Consider the following 22,418-nt stretch of genomic DNA (forward strand, 5'->3'; position numbering starts at 1 on the left):
TATCTAGATTTGTATCTGTATCTCTGCTCCCTGTGCTTCATTTCCACAATGTGCCACAGCTCAGGCGTAGCTGCCACTCTAGTATGTCCATCACTAGAGCAGGCTTTCTCTTGACAGGCCTTCCAATTCCATTCACTTCCCTGTCCCGAAAGACTTGTTAGGTGAATTGGCCATTCTGATTTCTCCCTTACTGTACCCGAGCAGGCGCATGAGTGTGGAGACTAGGGACTGTTCACAGTAACTTCATTGCAGTGTTAATGTGAGCCTGCTTGTGACAATAAAGATTATTATTATTGTAAATCAAAAAACTTTTCTAAACTCCTCCAATAACAACCAAAACTGGACTTCCACTCACTGTGCAGCAGAGGAAGTAGTCAAAAGCACCTTATCAAAAAGTCTCATGTTGTTGTCTTTAAATAGAACCTATCAGGTTAAAAATGGTGTGTTGTGCGTGTTGGATATTGTTTGTTGTCACATTTTTCCCACCTTGCATGCTATCCTGGCACATGCATGTCACGGCCATGTGAGCACCCTCACAGCCACGGCATACCACACAAGAACTGGATGGAGGGAACCAAGTGACATTTCTGGGACTTCAGTTCTCTACACTGCCCATTACAGACTACCTTTGAGTGACATTATAACCCCAGTTTCAGCATCATCATGGTTTATCGAATGAATATTTGTGTCTGAACGTGGGTTCTTGTATCAAATGTAGAAATTTTTGCTTCTGACAGTTTGAATGCACCAATTGCATGAGTTTAACAAATGTAATTAAGCTTAACACCCAAAGATGTGCAGGTTAGGTGGATTGCTAAGTTGCCCGTTAGTGTCCAAAGATGTGCAGGTTTGAATGGGGTTACGTGGATAGGGTGGGGGAGTGGGCCTAGGCAGGTGCTCTTCAGAGGGTTATTGCAGACTAAATGGGCTGAATGGCCTCCTTCTGCATCGTGGGGATTCTATGTTTCTATAATACTACATCCTGTTTCCCGAGTGGGAGACTGCTTTGAACAAATAGTAAAGTTCTATATGGTTAAAGACAGCAGTTTCATTGACATGTTTTTTTTCTTTTTAATATATAAATTTAGAGTACCCAATTTTTTTTTCCAATTAAGGGGCAATTTAACCTGGCCAATCGACCTACCCTGCACATCTTTGGGCAGTGGGAGTGAAACCCACACAGACAATGACCCAGGGCCAGGATTCGAACCCGGGTCCTCTACGTAATAGGCAGCAGTGCTAACCACTGTGTCACGTGCCGCCCTTGATTTGTTTTTTTAACATGATAAACCTTAGCTTATTTGCTGACTCCCCATTGCATGCTGAGCTGCCACCTGCTCCTTTGCAGGTTGTTAAGGATAGTAGTTTTGAAGCATCATTAAAATGGAGAGGAAGGATATGGGTTCAATGATTTATCAAAAAATATTCCCTGTAGTCCTTCCATTCCAATTTTGGATGGTTTCTGATTTTAAGATTCTCACCTCATGTCCAACCTTCCAGAGCAAAATGCTTATTTTTGCACACAGTGAACTTCTGAATGTGTCAAACATTAATCTTTGCCTGCAAAATACGGTATGCAAATCCATGCAAGTTCCATTAATGCCACTGGAATGACATTGATTCTGCCATCATTCTATCAGATAGCCAGCTAGGCAATGAAGATGACAATTCAACCGTAAACATTTTTATTTACTCAAGAATGTGCCTTTGCTCATAATGTTTCCCCTGTTTCCAGGCCTCACACAAAGAAGTAAGTCATTGTATTTTGATAGCTGTCAAATCCTCACATTCCTGAAGCTACATTTCATACTTGGTCAAGTTCAGTGTTGACTGAAAATTTGGCTCACATAGCATTACAAAATCACAACTTTCAGCTCAATGTCATGGCTGCAGATTAGCCCCAACACATGTAATCCTGCACAAGCATTGTTCGCAGTGAAATATTGGTATTGTATTTCAGCCTCTTGTATTCATTGCATTGTGTTTTTCAACAGGTTTAAAAGAAACAGTGTGGTTTTCTTCTGTGTGGGCTGGACTGCCACCCCAAGCGGAAGTTTATATACCTGCCAGTGTTTTGCACAATGTGTTGACAGAGTGAACTGTGAACATTAAGAATGGCTGTCCAAACAGTCCACGTACTTCAGATTCTTTTCTTCTTAATGATCTCAGAAGGACAGGAAGGTAGGAAAAGTATTTCCTGTGAAATCTTTCAAATGTTTAAGAATTGTGCTTTGTTAATTCAAATGCTGTGTTTCTTCAACACAAAGAAAATCCTCAAGATCCGTTTCATAAATGACATGAAACTAAAACTATTTAACATATTTAATTTGCCTTTGAAAGTCTCCTCTAAAAATGACTCCCTCCACTTATCACTTTAGTTTTAAAACTGTCCTCAAAACCTGTCTCTTAAGTTCTTGGTCATTCCTCCTCATCTTTGCTCTTTGACATGGCATTGGATTGGATTGGATTAGATTTGTTTACTGTCTCGTGTACCGAGGTACAGTGAAAAGTATTGTTCTGCGTACAGCCAGATCATTCCATACATGAAAAAAAAATACATTAATAGGGCAAACATAAAATACACAATGTAAATACATAGACACAAGCATACAGGAGTATAGTACCACTCAGTAGGGAAGATGTGTGAAGAGATCAGATCAGCCCATATGAGGTCGTTTAGGAGGCTGGTAACAGCGGGGAAGAAGCTGTTTTTGAATCTGTTAGTGTGTGTTCTCGGACTTTTGCATCTCCTACCAGAATGCCTCAACTATCTCATTGGACACTTCTTTTAACACCCTAGGATGAAGTCCATCAGGACCGGGCTCTTGTCAGCCTGCAGCTCCAATAGTTTACTCATTACCACTTCTCTCGTGTCTAATTTTCCTGAGTTCCTCCCTCCCCTCCATTCCCTAGTTTATAGTTGCTTCTGAGATAGTTGCTTATAAGTCTGGTGCAAAATATGTCAGTTCATTTGCCATCTCCATGTTTTCCTTTATCAATTCTCCAGACTCATTTTCCATAGGATCAATGATCATTTTATGACCATTTTTCTTTGTTAAATATTTATAAAAATTCTTATTATCTGTTTTTATATTTCTGGCTAGGTTTTTCTTGTACTCTAATTTTTCCCTCTTTCTTAATCTTTTGGTCATCCTTTGCTGTTCCTAATATTCTGTCCAGTCTTTTGACATGCCACCTGTGTTTGCATAATTCTATGCTTTTTCTTTAAGTTTGATAATATCTTTAACCTTTCTAGTAAACCATGGTCCATCCTTTGGATTTTTTCTTACTCATTGGAATGTGCCATTCTGTGCATTCTGAATTGTCTCTTTAATGTTTACCACTGCATTTCTAATGACCTATCCCTTAACCTAATTTTTCAATTCACTTTGGCCAGATCTGCTTTCCTTCACTCATAATTACCCTTAATTAACTTTAAAAACGTTTTCTCAGACCCACTCCTCTCTCCCTCGAACAGGATGTAAAATTCAATCATGTTACGGTCACTGCTCCCTATAAGATCATTAAATACTCCCAGCTCGTTGCATAATACCAGGTCTAGTATAGCCTGCTATAATATTTATAGAAGGCTAGAATAGCCGTTTTTGATTGCTCCAGAACATACTGTTCTAAGAAACAATCCTGAAAATATTCAATGAGCTCCTCATCTACGCTACCTTTGCCCATCTGATTTTTCCAGGTTCTAACTACATTAAAATCTCCCATGCCTTTCTGACAAGCTCCAATTATTTCTTCCTTTATGCTCCACCCTACCATGTGTGACTCAATGAGTATTTTCTTAAATCCTAATGTACTTTATATATCTATGACCAAATGATTGACAATTATCTCCAGCACAACGATGAGGCTTATGGACCATACAGCTTTCCGAATTTGTCAGTAAATTGACAATTAAATCAACATCCAAATGCATCAGAAAATTCAGGGAGTATATGAAAAACAATATAATGGCATTGTTTGAAAAACAGACTTACATCTTCCTCACCTAATATCAGTTCAGTTGAAACAATGAGTGCAGATTATACTAAAAGTGGAGTATAATTTGAAAAACTCAAAATACTTTTCAGTGCATCTGTACCTTTTTGCCCCTTTTCAAGATTTTTTAACATGCAATCCTAAAGGTGAGGAAACCTTTGTTTTAAAACAAAAATATTGCATTGTTTTCTCAGCTCCACACAAATGTGTTTTTGAAAATCAAAACCACCATGGGTTAGCCTAATACTATTTTTGTTCATGTGGCGCTCAGCTCTTAAAATAACTAACAATGTATTACATTTAAAATCAGCGTCAAGTACAGATTCTTATAATTTTTTCCACCATGCTGCAGTTTAACGTAAAGTTAGAGTACTTGTTGGCTGACGTTTTATAAAATGCGACGACCATGTTGCTTTAATAGATGTGCAGGGGCTCTTGACAAGATTGTACTTTCATGCTTCCCCGTGGCTGTCGAGAGTGTCTCCATTGGTAGCTGTGTGTGAATTGAATGTCTGCACTGCCACCTTAGATTGAGAGGGTACATGGGCTGAGTGTGGTCAGGCAGGAGAAACTTAAATGGACTTTCGAAAGTAACCTTTGTGGGAAGAGTATCACTGACAATGTTAGCAATTATTGAAAATCCCTAATTGCCCCAAGTCGGACATTATGAATATGCAGATCAAGTTCTAACCTCGTAGTTGGGTCCCAATCTGTCTCTTGGACTAACCCAATAAGCCAAATCTGTTGGCAACTAGATTTATTTATTTAGTGAATGCAAATGCCCCAAGCCAAGCAGTCTCTCCCGGTGCTGCTGTGTTGAATGTGGATTGGCCTCCGCTGAGGATTGGACATTCTTCTCAAACGTACTGCACAGTTTACTCTCTCCCAAAGGCATATTGAGGACTGGCACTGATGCCCCATTTGTGGAGGTTGGCCAAGCAGGTGCCGTGGCCGGTCCTGAGCCTATTAAGTGTTGACTGCGCTTTCCTTGGAAGGTTGAAACCAGGCAGCTGTTGGGTTGGGTTTGAGACCAGGTACTTGTTTGCCATGTCCAATAATTCCCATTACTTTGTCCAGATAGAATTTTCATTGAAATCCCATGTGGGAGGGTTTTTCCAGATCAGCCTTCTTGATGGGAGTCATAACTTGGGTGAGCTGAATAGATCAGCATGGAGTGTCAGGTGGGAGGGGCATTGCAAACTTTTTCTATCATTTTGTGGTTGAGTAAGTCGGCGGATATATGGAGGAATAATGTTTGCCAGGACAGGGAGCCAAGGGAGTGGTGTTGAGCAGAGTGAACCAATAATGATACGCATGGAAGCATTCAGCTATGTGTCAACTATGTGTGTGTGTGATGATCTTGACCAAACAGGGGTGCAGTATTCTACTGCTGAGTGCAAACATTCATTTGTTTTTCGCATTGTAAAAATGGAATAAGCTGGATACTATTGCTGCAGGGCTTGGCTTGAGTCACCATGTGTTGCAGCATTGTTCACGTTTTGACAAGTCCTCATTTATGGTGTGGTCCAAGGTGTCGAAGTCGGGGGCCTTGAGTTGCGAGGCAGATATGAATTTTCAGGAGATAGTTTTTGGAAGATAATTTGTGTACAAATGGAACAGAGTTGAAGCCAGTACTGAGCTTTGGGGGAGGTCATTGATTTGCTTTTCCATGTACTTTGTTTTGCCTGTCCAGGGTGAATTCTGAACCTTTGATTGTTCAACAGTGTTCCAATGATTTTAGTCACTCAGGGGGATGGAGGGCATGTGAGAGCTTCAGGAGGAAGTCAGTGTGCTAAATGGTGTCATAGTAAGCTGTGAGGTCGAGAAACACAGGAACCGTCTTCAGGTTTTTCTGAAAGTTGTTTTCAATGGAGGTGGTAAGGGTCAGTACCTGCTCCCCTGTGCTGCGGCATTTTAGAAACCAAGCTTGGTCGACGCTAAGGACTTCTTCTACGATTGCGGATATGTGCTGAAGCATAAGGCATTCAAAGATTTTATATGGAACTGACAGGACAGAGATAGCGATAGCTAGCTACAAGTATGGGGTCTTTCCCAGGTTCTGGAATGACCATGACTTTGGCTGTCTGCCATTTCTTTGGAATGGTGGTGGAATTTATGACCATCATGTGAAATTGGGTCAACCAGGCAAGAGCTCAGGGCCCCAGGTGTTTCATAAATTCTGGCGCAATATTGTCATATCCTGCAACTAGATTGTGGACCAGAAAATGCTGGACAAGTAACTTTTAGAATGTTTGATATCTTTTGTGCTTTTCATGCAAGGTCCGGTTTCCCAATTTCCCCATTTGTCCCTGTCCCTGACCATACCACTAATTGCCAGTCCCTGCAAGTCCCTGCCAGTAACCTCCTGCTACTTAAATGTCCGCTCCCTCCCAGTGCCATATTGGAACCAAACTCTTCTATGCTCTTTGACAGTGATAAGAGGCTCACTGGTAGACCAACCAGTGCCTCCCCATCAGTTTCTATAGTCTGCTGCCCCAATGAAATCTCAAGCGAGCATGTTGGAGAAGAACCCGCCTTTAACCTAATCCTCGGGGAAACTGGCACACCTGATCCTTTCTGCCTGGCATGACTCCACCCACTGGCAACTTACCACAAACTGATTTCATCTCATCCTCTAAAGTACATCTGGTGCCAATCGCTGAGTTGTTGGCTGTACTTTCCAGATCATGTGATGCTGCTTCTTCAGCAGACACCTGCTCTTATCATAGAATCATAGAATTTCCAATGCAGAAGGAGGCCATTCGGCCCATTGAGTATGCACCGGCTCTTGGAAAGAGCACCCTACTTAAACCCATGCCTCCACCCTATCCCCGTAACCCAGAAACCCCAGCGAATCTTTTTTTTGACACTAAGGGCAATTTAGCATGGCCAATCCATCTAACCTGCACATCTTTAGACTGTGGGAGGAAACCGGAGCACCTAGAGGAAACCCACGCAGACACGGGGAGAACGTGCACAGTCCGCACAGACAGTGACCCAAGCCGAGAATCGAACCTGGGACCCTGGAACTGTGAAGCAACTGTGCTAACCACCGTGCTACCCACTCTTGATTGCAACCTTCATTGCAAGGCATGAAGGATTCAGAATTTGTGTTTTCCTCCATTTTGTATAAATCAGAACAGAACAGACTGTTAATTCATCTTGGACAATACATGCAAACCAGACATTACCAAGACTGGCTGTCTTGTCTGCTATGAACACTCTCAGGAATTATTCATGGTTTTCTGACAGAAAGTGGGAGGAGAAAAGAGGAGTGGTAAATACTGTCTAAAAAGTTATATAACTTGTTCTCTCGTGTCTGTAAGGCGAGATGAGCTTGGCTGACTCCTTAAGGGAAGGATGAGTAGACTTTCTCTCCCAGCTGCCTTCATGTGGATCCTTATTGAAAGCCAATGAAAAGAGCCTATCATGTTTGACCCTTGTCTACTTTTCCAAATCTAACAGGCTACACTAGTGACTAGGCAGCAGTTATTTAGTATCTGAAAGGGAGAGCTGGGGTGAGGGTCAGGGTTGTGTGGCGTACAAGGACTTCATGGTCACACCATCAATAGTTTGTACTTTGTGCCAGATAGCAGGATGTGGGTGAAATAGAATTTGAAAAAGTGCATAAGGAAGGAACATATCATCATTCCCAATGCACTCAGTGATGGCGGATGCATCAGCCTCCATCACTGGAGCCTCAAAATCTTACGAATCATCTCCTCCAAAGGACTCAGGAGATGCAGGTGTCTGTTCCTGGCTGGTTATCTGCTCCTTCTTGCTGTTATGTGTGAACATTTTGTGCAAGAGAGAGAGAAGGGAAGGGTGTCAGTGAGTGTGCCACAATGTGGTAAATGTACCTGTTATAGTTGCATAGCTGGAGGTATGTACATGGTCCATGAGGCTTGGAACAGTGGCACGTGTGTGAGAGACAGGGGGAGCAAAGCCCTAATTTCTCATTTTTGAATGCATGAGGTGTTGAAGATGTGAAGGATAGGCAATGTCATTAGAAGATGCATTACTGACTTTGACCACTTTTGAGATGAATTAATTTTTCTTCCACTTCAGCCTGAATCCAGGAATTAACCTCACTGTGTTCCTGATCCCATTTCTTTACACAGTCTATATGCAGAGACACCTAGACTCCTATAGAAACTCTTTCCTCCTTTTAACCTCCTGGGCAAAGGCCTCCAGAGCTGGATCAGTGAACCAGGAGACTTTTCCCTGGCCCATTGATAGTCTTCTTCCTTACTTCAAAGACTGTCATAGTTTAAACAGCAATCCCCTACTGAACTTTTCCCTTTAAGCCTTGACAACCCCCCCCAAAGAACATTTTCGAGTACTTATCAGGCTCTTGAAGGTTCTTCAGTTTCTGGAACCAAAGCAAAGTGCCACAGCTCCCAAGAATTATCTTTGATTCTCCTCAATGTCCCTGGTGTTCTCAAAGGTAGGAGCTTTTTGTGAGTGTTTCCACCAGCTTCCAGATACATGCTGCTGCACTATTCCTTAAGCATCTCGCACTTGTGGACACTGGACGCTGCAGCTCACATGTGGACGTCACTGTCCATCCATCCATCCCTCCCTCCCTCTCTCCCTCCATCCCTCCCTCCCTCCCTCCATGCATCCATCTGTCTAATGGAGTTAATGACCCTTTATTTTTGCATTTGTCATCTGGGAATTGCACAGATCATCTAAATCTTATATTGAGCTTAGTGGTGACCTCATAGCTCTGCCGCAAGTTCAGACATGGTCCATCCATTGCTTAAGCTTTCTCCTTTCTAATTCAGGCCTCATTAACGAAACACAAGTCACAATTTGAACAGCCTCCACTTGAGTTGTTTTGGCAGTTTCTAAAGTAAAATATTTGAATTACCTCATCCGTACCGATTTAATCTCCCTAAAACTATAAAAAGTTTTAAATATTAATACGAAACATGAAATATAACGATCATGAATGATGAAATGTAATGATTATGACATAATTTAGACAAAGGAAAAGATTTGTTTGATAATTTATCTAATTGGATTTTTCTGACTGTACTGACCATATTTGTAATTGTGTACTTTACAGATATCAAACTTTTCCAGTCTCCATTTATTAAACAAGTGAAAGAGGGAGAATCAGTTTCAATAAACTGTGAATTTTCATCCAAACAACAACCCCTTGTGGGCGTCTATTTAAGAAGAAATCTTTCATATCCCACTGATCTGATCTATGTCCACACACAGAGCAATACAATACGCGACTCGTACATCAATCGCACTGAGTTTAAAGGAAAGGTAAAAAACTTCACCATAACCCTCAAGAATCTCCAGGAAAGTGACACAGATATTTACTACTGTGTCTTTGGAATACGACATCCTACAATATCAGATAAATATGGACAAGGAACAATGTTGCTTGTGTCAGGTATGTTCCATGTTTCAAATATTGGTCTGACAATTTACAAAAGAAAAGCTATCACCTGACAGTAATATTTATGTTGTTAAAAATTGAATACGGGCGAGCATGTGACATTTTACTGTCTATCCTATGTTACATATGCCAAGAATTCAAAACAAATAGAAATTCCATCAATTGTGATGATTTGCCCCGAAACAATTTCATCAGCATGTTTGTCCTCTTTTCTCACCTTCCTTCCTGACAAATTGCTGTATTAGTGCTGGAGGTTGTGGGTGGAACCTTTGGTCCCTCCTGCATCAGGAAGCTTGGTGGGTGGGGGAATTAATTTGGCGTGACGGAAGCACGGTAGCATTGTGGATAGCACAATTGCTTCACAGCTCCAGGTTCCCAGGTTTGATTCCGGCTTGGCTCACTGTCTGTGTGGAGTCTGCACATCCTCCCTGTGTGTGGGTGGGTTTCCTCCGGGTGCTCCGGTTTCCTCCCACAGTCCAAAGATGTGCAGGTTAGGTGGATTGGCCATGATAAATTGCCCTTAGTGTCCAAAATTGCCCTTAGTGTTGGGTGGGGTTACTGGGATATGGGGATAGGGTGGAGGTGTTGACCTTGGGTAGGGTGCTCTTTCCAAGAGCCGGTGCAGACTCGATGGGCCGAATGGCCTCCTTCTGCACCGTAAATTCTATGTTAACCTATGCTAAACCAATTCATCAGTTCCCTGACAATGGGATGAACATTAGCAATTATGTTCTTTATGTTCTCAGCATCTTCAAGGTTGGTCCAGCTTCCTGACCAACAATGTCAGGAAGCTTTTTTGCAACCATTAGCATATCATGCATGCACATTGAAAGGCCAGTTCTCCAAATCTTTTTCTTTAAATTTAGAGTACTTAATTCATTTTTTTTTCCAATTAAGGGGCAATTTTAACGTGGCCAATCCACTTACACTGCACATCTTTGGGTTGTGGGGGCGAAACCCACGCATACACGGGGAGAATGTGCAAACTCCACAAAGATAGTGATCCAGAGCCAGGATCGAACCTGGGACCTCGGCGCCGTGAGGCAGCAGTGCTATCCACTGCGCCACCGTGCTGCCCTAGCTCTCCTAAATTAAGCTCCCTCTCCAAATTGAGTTCCCCGCCAGTCAGAACGTAGACCATGCACATTCATGGCTACATATAAACAGTGTCCAGCTGGCGAGGTGAGTTGCCGCTGCATCGTCCTCTTTCGGAGTAAATGACAACCTATGTTTGAGGTTGGGTGATGTCAGGGCAAGTTGCACCGAGGATGACCAAGAGAGGAAGAAAGGAACACAAGGACCTAAGGAATAGGCCACATGGTCTGATGTACCTGCATCACCAGTCAATATGATCATGGCTGATCTTCGGCTATAATTCCATTTTCGTGCCCGCTTTCCATCTATTCAAGTCTTAAAATGTATTCAACAATGGATCATCAACATCCCTGGGCACATCCTGTCCTATCGGCAGTACAGGGCAAAAAGGTGGCAGCACAGTGATACAGTCAGGAGAGAATGGCCCTGGGAGCTCTCAATATTGACTCTAGATCCCAGGAAGTTGCATGGCAGCAGTTCAAATAGGGGCATGGAAACCTCCTGCATCTCTGTGCCTCCTCCCCATTCAGCAGTTGAATCAGTACTCCACGTTGAACATCCCTTGGAGGAAGGACTGAGGGTAACAAGGGTACAGAATACACTCTGAGTGGGGCTTCAATGTTCATCAACCAGAGTGACTCAGTGGCACCAACACTGAACAAGTTGGCCAAGTCTTAAAGGATAAATCTGCCGGTTTAGGCAAGCGGGAGGTGATGAGAGAACAAGAGGAAAGATTCTGCTTGACCTCATTGTCACAAACCTACCTATTACAGATTTATCTGTCTGTGACAATACAGATATCACTGACCGTGACACAGTCCTTGTGGAGATGAGGTCCTGTCTTCACACTGAGGCTACCCTCCATTGTGTTGTGTGATACCACCACCATGCTAAATGTGACATAACAGATGTAGCAGCTCATAACTGGGGATCCACGAAGCCTTGTAGCAAGTAACACTTGTGTCACACAGGTGCCTGACAATTGTCAATTCCAACAAGAGGGAATCTAACCACCTCCCTTTAATATTCACATTGTCATCATTGAATCCCACACTGCTAATATCCTTGGAGTTAATATTGACCAGAAGCTTAACTGGACCAGCCTGATAAATATTGTGGCTACAAGTGGAGGTTAGAGGCTGGATACCCAGTGGCAAGTGTGACATTATCATAAATGTAAGAACTGCAAGGGTTAATGAAATTTCTCGATCAGCCACTAGAGGGAGCTAGAGTTACAAGACATTGATGCTAAGCCTTGTGGGAGAGAGAAATGAAGGAGATAGCTAGAGTACAGATTGAAGGAAAGATAGTGTGAGTGAGAGCAGATCATAGTTTATAATAGTGTGGAGATTAGTAGTAGATGAGTACAGATTGTATGTTCATTATCAAGTGTGTATTATATAGGAGTAAGTATCAAATCCAAATTAGTAGTATTAATAAATTTATAGCTTTGTTCAAGTTAAAGCTAATTTGTGGTCTTTATGAACACTACGCCAACCATCCTGAATTTAGCAACAGCACAGCAAGTAACTCATTTTGTGACTCCCAAACCATCTACAAGGCAAAATTTAGGAGACACAATACTCTCCCTTTGCTTGGATGTGTGCAGTTCCAACAACACTCAAGAAGCTTTACACGATCCCAGAAAAAGCAACCCGCTTGATTGATATCTCATTCACAACCTTAAGGTTTTCAGTCCCTCCATCACTGACATACAGTGTCAGCAGTGTGTACTATTTACAAGATACAGCAAATCATCAAACCTCCTTTAATTGCATACTGCCAAACCCACAGCTTTACAATGTAGAAGGACAAGGACAGCTTATGCATCCCATCTACCATCTTCAGGTTCCCTTGCAAGCCATAACCATCCTAACTTGGAATTATGTCAGTGTTCCTTCATTGTTGCTGAGTCAAAATCCCAGAATTCCTTTCCGAACAGCACTGTGGGTGTACCTGCACCACACAAGGGCAGCACGGTAGCATGGTGGTTAGCATAATTGCTTCACAGCTCCAGGGTCCCAGGTTCGATTCCCGACTTGGTTCACTGTCCGTGCGGAGTCTGCACGTTCTCCCCGTGTGTGCGTGGGTTTCCTCCGGGTGCTCCGGTTTCCCCCCACAGTCCAAAGATGTGCAGGTTAGGTGGATTAGCCATGCTAAATTGCCCTTTGTGTTGGGTGGGGTTTCTGGGTTATGGGGATAGGGTGGAGATGTGGGCTTGGATAGGGTGCTCTTTCAAAGAGCCGGTGCAGACTCGATGGGCCGAATGACCTCCTTCTGCACTGTAAATTCTATGATTCTATGAGCTGCAGGGGTTCAAGAAAGGTGGTCACCACCAACTTCTCAAGGGCAATTAGGGTTGAGCAACAAATGCTGGCCTGGCTAGGTACACTCACATTGCTTGAACAAATAATAAACAAGGTACGATGTGTTCTAATCAGTGGCATAACATATTCTGCCTTCTGTATTTCATTCTTATTTTCTGTTAGGAGTAAAAGAAGATTATAGAAAATGAAAATAATTTCATGACAATGTGGAGATATAAAATGTTCAAATCTTTTGTCGAAACAATGTTTTATATCTTTTCAGAGTCCACTGTGAAAAGCTGTGCAGACGGTTGTGTAGAAACAGGACACTGCAAAGAAGTTTCTTATAAGGATCCAATAGTAATTGGTGTGATTGTTTCTGCAGCAGTTGCCATGCTTTGTGCAATAGTTCTATTACTTTGGCGTGTAAGTTCCTAACTTCTTTCCAACAAATATTTCTTCCACTTTATAGACATTAAAGAATGAAAATGAAACAAATGAAATGAAAATAAATTCAAATCGTGCCGCAAAACAATTATCCAAAATGTTAAGTTGGTGAAATCATACATTGCATGAAATTTACCATTTATTTGAAAATGGTTATCAGTGTATGTTTTAAAGTCTGCTTTACCTCATTCCTGCCTTAGACATGTATGCTCGGCAAGCCTGATACATATTAATCAAAATTTTCCTGGGCTGCTCAAATCTTTGTTTGCCTTCGAACCACCCTCGTCTTGAAGCGAGAGATGAGATTGGAAAATGAATCTAACCCACATGAAATCAGGGCTGGAATTCTCCAACCGTTCGCTGGCAGCTGGATTCTGTGACAGGGCACCCCCACCCATGGATTTCCCATGAAGGGGGATGGCTTCAATGGTAATTCCCATTGGAAGCAGCGGGAACATAGAATCCCGCCACCAGCGAATGACACGTTGCCTGTCACCGCCAAGAAAAATGTAGCTGGGTGGGGGAAAATAGAAACAAACCTGGATTTATTAGCCTTACACAAAAGTCGAACTGATTACATTGAGGCCTTGAAAATGACGGGAAAGTGCACCTTTATCAGGTCCCCTGTCAACCTTCACTGGTCCAAAGAAAATAGCCCCAGCCTATTCAATCTTTCCACAAAGCTCAGACCCTCCAGCCCAGGCAGCATCCTGGCAAATGGCGATTCTCCGAGCCCTGCGCCAGGCCGGAGAATCACCATAACCGTGCCACGATGCCCCGACGCCGGCGCGCGATTCTCCAACGTGCAGAGAATCGGCGCTGACGTGTTTGGCGCGGCGCCGGCCGCTGGAATCGGCGCGCGATTCCCCGGCCCGGAAGGGCCGAGCGGCTGCGCCGATACGACAGAGTCCCACCGGCGCCATTCACCCCTGGTCGCTGCCGGCGGGAACTCTGAGCGGACGGTTGGGGAGGGGCAGCCTGTGGTGGGTGTGGGGAGCTCCTTCACTGGGGGGGGGGGCCTCTGATGGGGTCTGGCCTGCGATCGGGGCACACCGATCGGCGGGCCGGCCTCTTCCCCCCCGGGCTACGTTCTGGCGTGCCCAGCCCCTGAACACCGACGCCATCTTGAGTCAGGGTCGGCACGCGTAAGAAGTCCCCCACGCATGCGCATGTTGGCGCAGCCCAATTGCGCATGCACGGGTTGGCGCGGCGCCCATTCGGCGCCGCGAAAGGAGGCTGGAGCGGCGTGAACCGCTCCAGCGCCGTGCTGGCCCCTTGTGGGGCCATCTGTCGTTCTGTCATTCACGACGGAGCGAACACTTGGGCTCCATATTGGAGAATCGCCCTCCTCCGCTGCACCATCTCCAGTGCAATCACACCATTCCTATAATCTGGTGACCAGACCAGTTGTGGCCTAACCAGCGTTTTATACAGTTCCAGCACAACATCCCTGCTCTTGTATTTTGTTGCCTCAGCGAAGAAAGGCAGCGTACCGGCCTCCCCGAACAGGCGCCGGAATGTGGCGACTAGGGGCTTTTCACAGTAACTTCATTGAAGCCTACTTGTGACAATAAGCGATTGTTATGATTTTCAGTATCCCATATGCCTTCTTAAACACCTTATGTGCCTGCCCTGCCACATTCAGGGATCTGTGGATATGAACTCCAAGGTCTCGCCAATCTTCGGTGCTTTCCAGGGTACAACCATTCATAATGTAAAATCCTTTGCCATATTGGCCCTCTCCAAGTATATTACCTCACACTTCCATTTTCCACTGCTTTGCCCACCTGGCCAGTCCCTCCGTTGACAGTCTACCATTATCCTCCTCGCTATTTACTACCCTACCAGTTTTCGTGTCATCTGCAAACTTCTTGATCATATCCCGTACTGTTAAGCCCAAATCATTAATGTACACCACCAATAGCAAGGGCCCCAGCACCGAGCTCTGCGGGACCCCACTGGAAACAGACTTCCAATAACAGGAACATCCATCTACCATGACCCTCTGCTTCCTGCCTCTCAGGTAATTTTGGATGCAATGTGTCACTTTGCCTTGGAACCCATGGAAACTTCTTTCTTGACCAGTTTGTCATGAGGGGCCTTATCAAAAGCTTTGCTAACCTCCATATAGACCACATCAAATGCATTACCCTTAACTGTCCTTATCTCCTCAAAATATTTGATTACATTTGTCAAATCCGACCTTCCTTTAACAAATCCATGCTGACTATCCCTGATTAATCCATGTCCATCCAGGTGCAGATATATTCAGTCCCTCAGAGAATTCTTTCCAATTTCCCCACCACTGTGGTTAGACGGACTAGCCTATACCTCCCTGGTCTATCCCTATCTCCTTTTTTGTTAATGGGACAATGTTAGCAGTCCTTTAGTCCTCTGGCACCTCACCTGTGGCCAGAAAAGATTTGAAAATTACCAGTTCTCCTGATATCTCCTCCCTTGCCTCTCTCAAAAGCCTGGGATACATTGCATCTGGGCCTGCATATTTATCCACTTCTAAGGCCACTAAATCTGCTGGAATCTACTCTCTCTCGATGTTAATTTCCCCTAATAATTCACAGCCCTCCACCCTGATGCCTATACCTGCGATGTCCTTTTCCATTGTGAAGCCTGACGCAAAATATTAATTGAGAACTGTACCCTCATCTTTCAGATTAGCAAAATGATCCCTAATTTGTCACATTCTTTCCCTAGTTATTCTCTTGCTCTTTAAAAAGCACCTTTGGGTTTTCCTTTACTTTACCCTCCAAAGCTTTTTCATGCACTCTCTTAGCTTTCCTAATATTCTTTTTAAGTTACCCCCTGCACATTCCTATACCCTTCTGGGGGGCTGTATTCTCTGACCCCCTGATTGACCGAAGAATCGCCAGGGGGCGGCGTGAATCCCGCCCTGCTGTCGGCTGCCGGATTCTCCGGTGGCAGTTTTTCGGCGGGGCAGGAATTGCGCTGCGCCGGTCGGGGGCTGTTGGCAGCGGCCCGCCTGCCGATTCTCCGCCCCACGATGGACTGAATGGCTGCCCATTTTCAGCCGGTCCCGCCGGCGTAAATTAGATCAGGTCCGTACCGGCGGGACCTGGCTCTGCAGGCGGCTTGCGGAGTCCTCAGGGTGGCGCGGGGGGTCCGCCCTCGGGGGGGCCCCCACGGTGGCCTGGCCCGCGATCGGGGCCTACCCATCTGCGGGCGGGCCTGCAGTGGGGGAACTCTTTCCCTCCGCGCCGGCCAGTGTAACAGTCCGCCATGGCCGGCGCGGAGAAGAAACCCACTGCGCATGCGCTGGGATGACCAGCAGAGGCCCTTCGGCGCTGGTTGGCGCGGCGCCAACCCCGCTGGCGCCAGCCTAGCCCCTGAAGGTGCGGAGGATTCCGAAACTTTCGGGTGGCCCGATGCCGGAGTGGTTCACGCCACTCCTCGGCGCTGGTACGGCCCGCCCCGCCGGTTAGGGGAGAATCCCGCCCAGGGACTCTACCACGTTGAGCCCTCGGTATCTGCCAAAAGCTTCTTTTTTCCTCTTAATCCTGACCTTTATGTCCCTTGGCATCCAGAGTTCTGTTCTCGATCCCACTTTTTGCCTTAACGGGAACATATTTGCCCTGTGCTCTCACTATCTTCTTCTTGAAGGCCTCCCACTGCTCTGACACAGTTTTATCTGAAAGTAGCTACTCCCAGTCCACTCGGGCCAAATTGTATCTTATCTTAGTAAAATTAGCCTTTCATCAGTTAAGAACATTTATTCCCATCCAATCTTTATCCTTTTCCATAACTAACCTAAATCTAACAGAACTATGGTCACTACCTCCAAAATTCTCACCTACTGATATGCCTTCCACCTGCCCGGGCTCATTTCTGAATATCAGATGCAGAATTTCCCCCTCCAATGTTGGGCTTTCAATGAACTAAAAAGTTCTCCTGGGTGCAATCTAAGAATTTTGTTCCTGACCTTGCACACTAAAACTATCCCAGTTAATATTTGGTTAGTTAAAATCCCCAACTATTACTGCCTTATCATTCCTACACATTTCTGAAACTTGAATACTCTATATTTGATCCTCTATCTCTCCCAGACTATTTGGGGGCCTATAGTACAAACCCAACAGCATGTTTGCCCCTGTACTGCTGAACCCAGGATCAGACCTTCTGCTGAACTCCATTGCTGACGGTTGAAGACTCCAGGGACATAAAATGAGGAATAAGCATTTTGCAGCTCGGGAACATAAGTACATCAATTCCCCTCTCCTCAGGAGCTTATTGGTTTCTGGTTAGTGCATGCAGGGGAGGAGACGAGAGAGTGTCTTCAACCACAATGCTCATCCTGCCTTCTGCTGTCATTTTGGGTAGTTGTGTAATTGTGTGATTCTCAAACATGTATGTCTTGGGAACACCCTCCAGATAGAAATTTCTGGGGACTCCCTGTAACTTCAGGAAAGTAGTGGTAGGTATGCAATGGCAAACAATGCAGAGACTGCCTTTTACTATAAAAATAGAATACACCAACCGTTATAGTAGAGTCAATGCTGAAAGAACATTTCTGGGACCCTCCAGTTTCCCTTGGGTCCAGGGTTGAAAATTGAAACAATAATTCAAAGGAATGTGCTTTTCTAAAATAGTTTTTATTCTTTAGACAAAGAAAATCTGCCGTCGTAAGCAGCCAAACCGTGTGAGAGCTCCGAACTCAGTGTATGAAGATATGAATCTGGTACGAACACAAAGTATGGGGCGTTGATTCTCAGATGATTAAATGTTAATTTCATTGCAAGTCACATCAACCTGGAGCGTGGACAATTGTGTGCTTTTGCTATTCGATAAAAGTATATCAATGCAATCACAAAATTATTAACTTCTCACAACTCTTTGTGTGCAATGCAAGAGTTTATTAATGTAAAAACAGGTTTTATCTGTAAGTGGTACCTGCTGAGCAGAAGCTGCTCATTGTGTATATGTCAGAGATATATTATGGTAGAACATTTGCATGGGGTGGGGGGGGGGGCAAATATTGTTTGTCCAGCTCTGATACCTCATTCAGAAATTCCCTTTCTCCCCCCCCCCCCCTTTCCTGCTCTTGTTGACTTTAAGTGATGCCTGTTGCCAGGCACCTCCACACTTTTGTAGTGAAGGGTCACAACAAGAGGTTTATGCCTGCGAAGAATGTCTGATATTTCATCAATGCCAATTGTTAAAAGCACAAGGATCCTTAATCAACTTCTCGAAGAATAGTGGATATAAATTGGTACCCAGAAATCCTACATCACCGTTCAAATAACATATGTGGATTTCCTTTCTTGATGGAAAGGCCAAGTCTGTCACCATGAAAAGGGGGATCCTCAGTGTCCCAACAGGAATGAGATCAGGAAGCATGGTGAGAAGCCAATCAATGGGTGACACGGTGGTGCAGTTGTTAGCACTGCTGCCTCACAGCACTTCGTAATCTGTGTTAATCCTAAAAACCAGGACCCAGGTTTGATTTCTGACCTCGGGTGACTGTGTGGAGCCTGCACTTTCTTCCAGTGTCTACGTGGGTTTCCTCTGGGTGCTCTGGGTTCCTCCCACAGTCCAAAGATGTGCAGGTTAGGTGGGGTTACGAGAATAGGGCGAGGGTGTGGGCCTGGGTAGGGTTCTCTTTTGGAGGGTTGATGCAGACGTGATGGGCCGAATGATCTCATTCTGCACTGCAGGAACTTTATGATCTACAATATACCTGAGGTGGTAGACATCTTTTTAAGTTCCCAGATATTAACTTTTCTTTCAGTGTGTTTCAGTGTGTAGAGAAGCATAACTTAGTTTATAATGCAGTGTTAATGTAAACCTACTTGTAACAATAAAGGTTATTATATAAATATCTCACGGGTTTATAGAGATATTCATTGTTCATCGTACTGAGTCTTCATGTTTGAAACTACATAATGCCAGTGCAATGTTTGAGTATGTGGGGCCGATAATGTTTCTTGTGTGACTTAAAATGTTACAGAGGACACCTGGGAGAAACCTTCTTTGGCAGAGGCCGTTCAGCTTTGGAACAAAATATTGTTATGGGCCAGGGTTTAAAGAACCCCAAAGTGTATCATGGAGTCCATCTGACCCACAACTTTTACTAGATTGTGTTATGGGGAGCACACGGCCTACTCTACAGGTGTGGTACAGCAGAAATGAAAACGTTTTTTTAAAAAGCAAAACAATGTTTATTCTTTGAAGTTAATTTTTTAAAAACATACAGGGAACATCTTAGCAACCATTAATTCAAATACAACCCTCAAATAATCCAACACTAAGTAACCCTTTAAGCTTTCCTTTTAACATCCATAAGACAAAACACCTTTTACCAGAAGCACATTAGGTTTACATTCACTACTGAGAATATTTATAATTCTGAATTCACCAAATGATCAAGAGATAGTCTTTTCATGGCAGAGAGATCAACAGTACACCTGCTCTGTCTGGTTTCAGCTCCAACACCGAAAACAAAACGAAAACATACCCTGCAGCCTGCTCAAAAATCGATAGTAAAAAGCTGACAGATTGCCCAGCTCCACCCAGCTCTGACAACACTGCAGTAGTAAACATCCATTTCTTAAAGGTACTCTCACTCCAGATATTTATATACACACCCATTTCTTAAAGGTACTCTCACATGACAATATCCTGATCCAGCAGCTAATGTTGCGATGCTCCAGTAGAGGCTTGCTGCATTGCATTGGCAGCAGGATTTACAAAACTGCTTTTGCTTCCTTCCTTTCCAAAGGCCATCAGTAGGGTTCGTATTGTTGTCCATGCTGAGACCAACTAATCAGCACACATTCAAAGATGGCACCTTGTGTGGTTTGTGTGTCACATCCACAGAGTGGAACTGTATATTTTTATGGTTGCAGTGTCTTTTAACACAATACCCTGCTCCCATGCCCACATGTCTGTCCTTGACCTGCTGCAATGTTCTAGTGAAGCTCAATGCAAACTAGAGGAACAACATCTCATCTTCCCGTTCAGCACACTACAGCCTTCCGGTCTCAACATCAAATTCAACAACTTCAGATGATTAGCTCTACCCAACCTCGACCCCTTTGTTTTCATCCTATTTCATTTTCACTGTCTTTTACCATTTCTTTCTTTATATATATCCCCCCCTCTTTCCCCCCCATTCCTTACCTTTGCTTCCCCTTTGCTTCTGCCTTCCTCTCCCCCCTACATCTACATCTGTCACAGTTTACCCTCTGATGTTAGTTCTCTGCTGTTTGGCCTTTCAGACCTTTTGTTCTCTCTGGGGACTTCACTCTGTTCCCTTGGTTTCTGCGGTTTCATTTTCTCACCCCACAGCATAAATATTTCCCACTTTCTATGTCTTATAGCTTTGACAAAGGGTCATCCGGACTCGAAACGTTAAGCTTTTCTCTCTCCCCACAGGTGCTGCCAGACCTGCTGAGATTTTCCAGCATTTTCTTTGGTTTCAGATTCCAGCAACCCCAGTAATTTGCTTTTATCCAGTATTTTTATATGGTTCTTGCTGCACATCTGTTGTTTCAAACATCACACAAGAAAACTACCCACAATAAATCTGCCAGTTTTTAGTTGCATGTTTGTGCCTGTTCTGTTGGTGGTGATTATTTCAGCAATACGCATTCAGCACACCCTCCAAATTAAAGTTCATGATTCTGATAATGAGACATTAGTCCAACTTCTATTAGGAGGCTCACCAAAACCTTTTCAGATTAAATCTTTCAGGACTCAGAGGCGGCACGGTGGTGCAGTGGTTAGCACTGCTGCCTCACGGCACCGAGGACCCGGGTTCGATCCTGGCCCCATGTGGAGTTTGCAGATTCTCCCCGTGTCTGCGTGGGTCTCACCCCCACTACCCAAAGATGTGCAGGGGAGGTGGATTGGCTATGCTAAATTGCAAAAAAAGAATTGGGCATTCTAAATTTAAATAAAATTGTTCAGGACTCTCCCATGTTTTCTGAAATGAGTTCATGAATATTTTTCATCTCAAGTTATTAGATTGATTCCTGTTCCCGTCAATCAATCGTGAATTATATTCAAGGGTGTTGGGTCTCTTTGTGATTCAAGTAATGGAAACTCTAATTCTTGCAGCTTACTCAGTTCTCAATTTAAAATGGAAATAGTTGGACAAGTTTAAATTTTGAAAAGTATTTCCAATCTGACGCTCGTAGAATGTTTATCTCAATTATAACTGCATTGTGTTGATAGTTCTCATCTCCAATTTGTCGACTTCCTCTTATTACTCCTACATTGCAGCTCCTTTGATCTCGCTATTTTACCCTCAATCTCTAGCTATGCTCCCGCCAGCGTCCTCGTTAAATTCCCTTCAACCTCATATATTGATGCAAGATTTATTGTCGCCTCTTCTCTCATTCCTTTACACAGTATCAAAATTGTAACTTGCTGCCTCATGGTGCCAAGATCCCAGGTTCAATCCCGGCTCTGGGTCACTGTCCATGTGGAGTTTGCACATTCTCCCCATGTTTGCGTGCGTTTCGTCCCCACAACACAAAAGATTTGCAGGGTAGGTGGATTGGCCACGCTAAGTTGCCCCTTATTGGAAAAAATGAATTGGGTACACTAAATTTATATTAAAATAAAATTATAACTTGATTGCCCCATTTTCTTCTCTCTGTCGACAATCTAATGCTTTTTTAAAAACTAAGCTCAATGCCTCCTTATATTGCATCTCAGGATCTTTTATACCTTGCTGATTCCTTGCACAAGTGTCTTTCATGCTTAACTCTATTTCTCCATTTAACCAAAAAGGCTACATGATATTGTAACACATCTCCATGCCACTGCAGACCAGCTGATCAACCAATATCATTTCACACTTTAAACCTGTTAACAAAATCTGTTGCCCTTACTACCTGATGAAGAATAAAACTGAAGTATGAACCAAAATCATGGTCACCTTGATGGAGGCTTGCACAGAAGAACAGCATTGTACAGAATGGTATTGAAAAACAAGTTCAGGAAATGGTGGACATCAGTGATGACATCTCAATATGATGCTGAACCACAATGCCTTAGTGGGTGTTTTTTTAAAATTTAAATAGTATTTTTTTTAAATCTCATATGCAATGTCTTGAATATGCTATTAGTGTCAGCAACAGTATACTTGTGTTAACATTTGTATATGCTTTATTTCTTCA

At 43.8% G+C, this 22,418-nt stretch overlaps 1 protein-coding gene across 1 annotated transcript; it reads left to right on the forward strand.

The window, feature by feature from the left end:
• The first annotated feature begins 2,079 nt into the window (after positions 1-2,079).
• LOC140394849 (uncharacterized) lies at positions 2,080-19,111 on the forward strand. The gene is made up of 4 exons (XM_072482012.1): positions 2,080-2,181; positions 9,068-9,406; positions 13,097-13,239; positions 17,897-19,111. Exons 1-4 carry the CDS (start codon positions 2,115-2,117, stop codon positions 17,996-17,998), a joined length of 651 nt encoding a protein of 216 aa, XP_072338113.1. The 5' UTR covers positions 2,080-2,114; the 3' UTR covers positions 17,999-19,111.
• The last annotated feature ends 3,307 nt before the right edge of the window (positions 19,112-22,418 follow it).

Source organism: Scyliorhinus torazame, chromosome 18, assembly GCF_047496885.1.
Source record: "Scyliorhinus torazame isolate Kashiwa2021f chromosome 18, sScyTor2.1, whole genome shotgun sequence".
Taxonomy (NCBI): Eukaryota; Metazoa; Chordata; class Chondrichthyes; order Carcharhiniformes; family Scyliorhinidae; genus Scyliorhinus; species Scyliorhinus torazame.

Bases quoted from the DNA above. Each gene is read 5' to 3' on its own strand.
- LOC140394849 (XM_072482012.1), top strand. From the start codon at position 2,115: ATGGCTGTCCAAACAGTCCACGTACTTCAGATTCTTTTCTTCTTAATG. The intron at 9,407-13,096 runs GTATGTTCCATG...ATATCTTTTCAG, and splicing joins AACAATGTTGCTTGTGTCAG to AGTCCACTGTGAAAAGCTGT. The intron at 13,240-17,896 runs GTAAGTTCCTAA...TTTATTCTTTAG, and splicing joins TAGTTCTATTACTTTGGCGT to ACAAAGAAAATCTGCCGTCG.